The sequence below is a fragment of the Triticum aestivum genome, chromosome 4A (assembly GCF_018294505.1).
Source record: "Triticum aestivum cultivar Chinese Spring chromosome 4A, IWGSC CS RefSeq v2.1, whole genome shotgun sequence".
NCBI classification, from domain to species: Eukaryota; Viridiplantae; Streptophyta; class Magnoliopsida; order Poales; family Poaceae; genus Triticum; species Triticum aestivum.
In genome coordinates, this window is record NC_057803.1 from 670193968 (window position 1) to 670201834 (window position 7867).

At 43.2% G+C, this 7867-nt stretch overlaps 1 protein-coding gene across 1 annotated transcript; it reads left to right on the forward strand.

The window, feature by feature from the left end:
- LOC123084240 (early nodulin-93-like) lies at nucleotides 1-572 on the forward strand. The gene is made up of 3 exons (XM_044505949.1): nucleotides 1-64; nucleotides 204-265; nucleotides 346-572. The coding sequence occupies exons 1-3, from the start codon at nucleotides 1-3 to the stop codon at nucleotides 529-531; spliced, it is 312 nt and encodes a 103-aa protein (XP_044361884.1). The 3' UTR covers nucleotides 532-572.
- The last annotated feature ends 7295 nt before the right edge of the window (nucleotides 573-7867 follow it).

A 7867-nucleotide genomic window follows, 5' to 3' on the forward strand; every position in this document is an offset into this window, starting at 1 on the left:
ATGTCGACGGTGACCCGTGCCTACCTCGATCAGAAGCTCGCCGCCGCCAGGCGCTGCTCCAGAGGTAACAAAAAGGAACGATATGATGTCGCGCTGGTTTACCATGCCGGCAATGCCCTTGCCCTTCTGTTCTAGTAGTACATTGCATTGCAGCTTTGTGTGGTACTGGTACTGTCTGCTGAAACATGTCTGTGGAACTGCAGAGGCCGCCGTGGCGGGAGCCAAGGCCGCGGCCGTCGCCACCGTCGCTGCCGCAGTACCTACAGTAAGTAGCCATTCAGTTCTTTGACGAAATCCTTGCACGGTTCATAGCATGTCTCATGGATGCGTTACCTGTAACTTCAGCTGGCGAGCATGAGGATGCTGCCGTGGGCGAGGGCGCACCTGAACCCCACAGGCCAGGCGCTCATCATCTCCACCGTCGCTGGGATGGCCTACTTCATCGTCGCCGACAAGACCATCCTCTCCATGGCCAGGAAGCACTCCTTCGACGACGCGCCAGACCACCTCAAGAACACCTCCTTCCACTAATTAGCCCACAATAGATCCATTAGTGGCGCGCAATAAGATACTCCCTCTGTTCGGAAATACTTGTCGAAAAAATGAATGTATCTAGTCGTATTTTAGTTTTAGATACATTCATTTTTACCCGTTTTCGTGACAAGTATTTTCGGACGGAGGGAGTACTAATATTACTAGTAGTATAATGTTCAACAATTATGTGACATCACGCAAGGCTTGCAGACAGCGAGTGCTGTACTGTGCTGCTCTGCGTGCAGAAGCACTAATCTCATGTATCCGTGTATCCAGCCAGTAATCTTGAATTAATAATAACCTGCATTTGTACAACTCGGGTTGGCCATACCATCACACGACTTACATTTTCTTGTTTGTGACTGTCATTTGACATGCGGCGGTCGCTCTGTGGCAGAGCATGCACAAGACCGAAATAACACTACTACTACATTCTTTGATCCTCTATTCCTCCCCTGTTCCGCGATGCACGCCAGGATCATGTCACCTCACTTGTTTAAAATCTTTTGATGGGTTTTGAAAGATGGGGTGACAAATGAAGGAAGGTTTATTAATAAAGGAACAAAAGGAAATAATTATTATAGGATAACTAGTCGTACATTTATCCTCATTGAAAAAATACTCGTACGTTTTGAAACGCCACTCATGTACTAGCGGAGTCCCGCCTTTGACTTAGAGAGGTATTTCTTGCTAGAGATAAGGACCTGTATCAGTTTGCACGATGGTTCAGATGTAATTTCTCTCATAAATCGGATACAAATGAGGGCCCTTCGCGGGCATCCAAACAACACCTACGATCGTTTCTGATCATGTTGGCACACCCAAACTCCGTCCTATCTCGCCAAACTGGGGCCCTTCGCGGGTATCCAGACAACACCCACGACCGCTTCTGATCATGTTGGCACACCCAAACTCCGTCCTACCTCACCTGCACACTTTCTCGCTCGGCGCTATCTGTCCACATTCATGTCGCTGTAGAACGGCCGCTTCACATTGAAGCCGACCTAGAGCGAACACGACCTCTCACTGCCTCCGCAACTGAAATGGCGCGCCGGCCGAGGGCGTCGCACGCTGCCCGTCCGGCTGAATACGCCTCCTCACTGCATTCAAACGGCTGCAAACTGCTCGCCTTCCTCCATTAAACTCGTGCATGTGCTAAGATATCTACTCTTGCTGGATCAAGAAGGAGAGGGCGCCGCCAAGCCGTACGTGTGCTAAACTCAGAGGTGCCGCACGTGCGGTACTTGGATTGAATTGGATCGTGATGCGAGTACAACTACGCCAAGCACGATCTCTAGATCGTTAACGCTTTCGGTCTACAAGGGTATATAGACACCACCCCCTCTCATTGATATACATCTCCTAGATTAGACCTTGGGTGTTCCACTAGTGCAGAACCGGACAATAGCACCGGTTCGTAAGGCCCTTTAGTGCCGGTTCCATAACCGGCACTAAAGTGTGGGCACTAAAGCCCCCCCCCCTTTAGTACCGGTTCAGTACAAACCAGTGCTAAAGGAAAACCACGTGGCATGAGCCAGCTCCAGGGGCCTGGAGCCCTTTAGTACCGGTTGGTAAGACCAACCGGTACTATAAGGTTTGGGGTTTTTTTAGTTTTATGATTTCTTTTTCATTTAATTTTGTGTTTCCATTTTAATTCTTTTTCGTTTGCTGGTATTTTACGATATATAGAATTTCTAGTAGAACCAATCATGCATATATATATCATCAATGTCTCACAAACCATCATATTAATTAATTCACACATACACACATGTATAGCTATATACAATTTCTCCTACATATGCATGTTGCCTTCGGAGCCAGTGGCATTAGCCTAATTGGTGCCTTCGGAGCACGATGACAATTGGAAGTGGTTTTCATGGGGGCGGTAGCGGGTAATAGTATTCTCCCTTCGGATTTCTGACCTGGTCGAGCAAAAATCCCGCTATTTCCTCTTGAAGTGCTTCTACGCGCTCCATTTCTAAGAGCTTCTCCCGCACCTTTCTGAACTGTTAAGAAGGAGATCAATATGCATGTGTATTAGTTGTGTGACTAGATATTGATAATGGTGTAAAAATTGTGAATAGTGTATTGACAAGCGTACCCATTCCTGTCTTTGAGATCTGCTCCTTTCGGACGCCATCATGCGAATGTTCTCGCAAACGCAGAATGCACACAGATCAGTCCCCTGCGTCTACTTCAGGGCCTTTACGAGAATGGAATTTGATCAGATAATAATTAATCAAGCATGATAATTAAAGAGATGGCAGCTAACTAGCTAGCTAGTACTACTTAATTACTTACCTTGGGTCTTCCCCATTTAAGCTTTTCTTTCCATTCGCCTTCCGTGACGCTGATGAACCTTGAATCTACACTTACAGGCCGCTGCTACGGACCAAGCGATACGCGCTGATGTGGAAACGTCCACGTCATCCCCACAGCCCACCCCTCTCGAGCAGAAAACAGCAGAAAAATTACTCGTGCACAACAGCCAGACCGTCCGCCTTCTTCTACCTCGAAAGAAAAGAACAGTCTGCCGCCTCCTCGTTTTCTAGACGGGCCGCTCGGATTCCCTCGCTCCACATTGAACAGATGGCCGCTGGGATTCTAGGTCAGGCGGCGTCGTTGTCGCAGCAGGTCGCAGCCTAAACTGTTGTCATGGCAGCCGGTCACCGTCGAAGCTTGAGGACTGGAGGAGGTGAGGTTCTTGCCCCAACATTGTTCAATCTTTGCATCTTCCATCTAACTTTTCTCGATCAGATTACGATTGATTTTTTTCGTTTCAACAGCTGATGTCGTCGCAGCTGCTCACTGTCAAAGCTTCGACAACGTGGACGACGCTGGGGGTGGAGCTCTTGTGTGCCTGGGCGAGCTCGGGGACTAGAGGAGGTGAGGGTTTTGCCCCAATATTTTGTTATGTTCAATATCTGCACCTTTTATCTAGCTTTTCTTGACCGTACGGTCGATGTTACTGTATGTTGATCGATTCTTATATTCCTTTCTTCTCTCTGAATCTACATGCCTCTGAATCTACAAGCTTCTGAATCTACAAGCTTCTGAATCTACATGCCTCTGAATCTGCATGCCTCTGAATCTACAGTATGTTACCATCCCCTATCAATTTAGTTATATTGCCTTTGAACAATAATAATGTTTAAAGTTTTCTTGATTTATAGAAATGGATGATGGAACTGGTGGTGTTCAAGAATCAAGTGACATGTCAATTTCAAGCGATGATGACACCAATAAGCAACGGAATGAAAGCAATGTGGAACTTGAACATGACCTTGGTGAAGCTCAACCAGATGCCTTACTTGGAGACCCTAAATTGGGAATGACCTTTGATATTGAGAATGAGGTGCGAGAGTACTACAACAACTACGCTAAAGCAAAGGGCTTTGGTGTGACAAGAAGAAGCTCAAACAATGATGATAATGGACAGCTGAAGTATCTTACACTTTCGTGCTCTCGGTATGGTAAGACTCAGTCCAGATCAAGAAATATGTTGAAACGAAATCCAACAACCGGGTTAGGATGTAAAGCTAAAATCAATATTACCCGTGGTCCTGATGGGAAGTTTCATCTTTCAACTGTCATTTTAGATCATAATCATACATTAAGTCCACACAAGTCTCGGTTATTCAGATGCAACCAAAAGTTAGACTTCCATGTGAAGCGAAGGCTTGAGCTGAATGACCGGGCTGGAATTCGAGTAAACAAGAATTTCAATTCTTTTGTTGTGGAAGCAAATGGTCATGAGAACCTAACTTTTGGTGAGAAGAATGCTCGCAATTTTCTAGAGAAAACAAGAAGGTTGAAACTTGGCAGAGGTGATGCTGAAGCGGTTCGTGATTTTTTTGTCAAGATGCAATCTGACAACCCAAATTTTGTCAGTGTCATGGACCTTGATGATGAATCTCGACTAAGGAATGTCTTTTGGGCTGATGCAAGAAGTAGAGCAGTGTATGACTCTTTTCATGATGTCGTTAGTTTTGACACAACATATTTGACGAACAAATATGATATGCCTTTTGCTTGTTTTGTTGGAGTGAATCATCATGGACAATCAGTTTTGCTTGGATGTGCTCTATTATCAAATGAAGATACCGAAACATTTGTTTGGTTATTTCAAGCATGGCTCACATGTATGTCAAATCTCCATCCAAAAGCTATTGTAACCGATCAAGCAAAAGCAATTCAGAATGGTGTGGAAAGAGTTTTTCCAGAATCTCGATATAGATGGTGTTTGTGGCATATAATGAAGAAGATACCCGAGAAGTTTGGTGGATATGATTAGTATGATCACATTAAGGCTGCTATTGGCAAGGCAGTTTATGATTCATTAACAATTACAGAGTTTGAAGTTGCTTGGATGCATATGCTTGAGAAGTATGATCTTGGTGATAACGAATGGCTTAAAGGGCTTTACCGCCATAGGCACCGATGGGTTCCAGCATTTGTGAAAGATGCCTTTTGGGCAGGTATGTCTACTACACAACGTAGTGAGAGTATGAATGCCTTCTTCGATGGGTATGTTAATGCAAAAACTACATTGAAGCATTTTGTTAGCCAATATGAGAATGCTCTTCGTGATAAAGTTGAGAAGGAGAATATTGCTGATTTCAACTCTTTCAATTCAACCATACCTTGCATCACACACTTTGATATCGAGAAGCAATTTCAATCAATCTACACAAATTCGAAGTTCAAAGAATTTCAAGAAGAGCTAACACACAAGATGTATTGTGATCGGAAGTTAATAGAAAAAAAGGGGCAATGGAAACATATGAAATAACTGAGGATGTGCTGATTGACAAAGAAAAAGGGTGGAGAAAAGATATTGTGTACCATGTACAATTCAGTGAGGAAGAGTTTGAAGTTAAGTGTTCATGTCACCACTTTGAGTTCAGGGGGATTCTCTGTAGGCATGTGTTATGTGTGCTCACTCACAAGAAAATCAAGGAGGTTCCTCTACAATACATTCTTGATCGGTGGAGAAAAAATGTGAAAAGAAAACATAACTTCATCAGATGCACATATGGCGGCATGGAAAATACTCCTGTTGCAAATCGTTTTGATAGATTGTGCAACAGTTTCTACCCAGTTGCAGAGATAGGCGCCATGTCAGATGATTCATGCAATTCATTGATTGAAGATCTTTGCACCTTGAAAATTAAGTACTCTAGAAACTCAAGTTCTGAAAATAATAAGGATCAGGTTAGTGCACCAAAAGATCAATTGCAGGAAGAGGCGCCTTCTGATGGGAAGACAACAAGTAAAACTATACTAAGTCCAATAGCTGTTAGATGTGCTGGACGTCCTCCTTCATTGAGAAAAGAATCCAAGGTTGATAAGCTTATTCGTCAAGCAAATGAAAAGAAGAAGAAAGCTGAACTAAGGGAGAAGAAAAAGGCTGCACAAGAAGAGAAGAAGGCTGCACAAAAGGAAGCTGAACCAAAGGTATTCTCCCTATATTATGTTTTTATTCTGTGAAAATAATAACCCAAACTCGTGCGTGTTTTCTTACTAAGTATTTATTTCAGGCTCGCTCCATGAATTTGGAAAAGAAAATGTCCAATAAAAAAAGGAAATCATCACAGGATGATATTCTAGAACAAGATATTGTGGAACAAGATGGCCAAACTTGTAGTAGCATGGCTGAGGTATGCTTATTTCTCACATTTTTATTTCTAGTAAACTCTTAAACATCCATGTAATTTTATCACTTTCTTTGGAGCAGAAATCATTTGACTTGGGCATTATCAATGGCGACATAAATCCACCCCAAGGATCAACTACAGTATCACTTGGAGGTTCATCGACAATGGTTATGCCCCAAATTCTCGGAGAATATACAAGTATGTTGTTTCAAGTTCAGCAAGGATCGACTGTAGTGTCTAATTCTGCAGCATTACACTTCGATGAAAATTAAGGGCTCGATGATATGATGGACCAGAGTTTGGACATGATTTACGTAGTTTGAAGATGTTGGATGCAATATTTTGTATGAACTTGTCAACTTTAATGTAATACTTGATACCTGATAGGCACCAGGGCACTAGAAAAGTAGACGGATTTATATTTTGTCATCTTGTTTCGGCCCAAGGGACTTGAATTTGTCTCTGTTATATGGTTCAAGTATTAGTTGATTCCACTTTCAGTTCCAGTTCAAATGATTAGGTGATTCTTTCATGTCGATCCTAGTAGAAATATCAGCAGCAAATACTCTTTCAATCTCAATAACACAATGACAGAATGTAAGAGGCAAGAATATGATGAAACCCACTTTTGTATTGATCTCAGCCAAGTACATGAGTGCACGAACGTGCTAGTCAGTCGTGGCTAACTAAATCCCTGAATAGGGAGATATGTTTACAATGTACAACATCACGGAACAACAACAATATATAGGGATGTTTCCAACAGACATATTTCTTACTGAACTGCCTTGATTTTGTGCCCTTTCTGCATCAGCTGATGGTGATGCTTATGTTGGAAATATGCCCTAGAGGCAATAATAAATTGATTATTATTATATTTCCTTGTTCATGATAATCGTTTATTATCCATGCTAGAATTGTATTGATAGGAAACTCAGATACATGTGTGGATACATAGACAACACCATGTCCCTAGTAAGCCTCTAGTTGACTAGCTCGTTAATCAATAGATGGTTACGGTTTCCTGACCATGGACATTGGATGTCGTTGATAACGGGATCACATCATTAGGAGAATGATGTGATGGACAAGACCCAATCCTAAGCCTAGCACAAGATCATGTAGTTCGTATGCTAAAGCTTTTCTAATGTCAAGTATCATTTCCTTAGACCATGAGATTGTGCAACTCCCGGATACCGTAGGAGTGCTTTGGGTGTGCCAAACGTCACAACGTAACTGGGTGGCTATAAAGGCACACTACGGGTATCTCTGAAAGTGTCTGTTGGGTTGGCACGAATCGAGATTGGGATTTTGTCACTCCGTGTAAACGGAGAGGTATCTCTGGGCCCACTCGGTAGGACATCATCATAATGTGCACAATGTGACCAAGGGGTTGATCACGGGATGATGTGTTACGGAACGAGTAAAGAGACTTGCCGGTAACGAGATTGAACAAGGTATCGGTATACCCACGATCGAATCTCGGGCAAGTACCATACCGCTAGACAAAGGGAATTGTATACGGGATTGATTGAGTCCTTGACATCGTGGTTCATCCGATGAGATCATCGTGGAACATGTGGGAGCCAACATGGGTATCCAGATCCCGCTGTTGGTTATTGACCGGAGAACATCTCGGTCATGACTACATGTCTCCCGAACCCGTAGGGTCT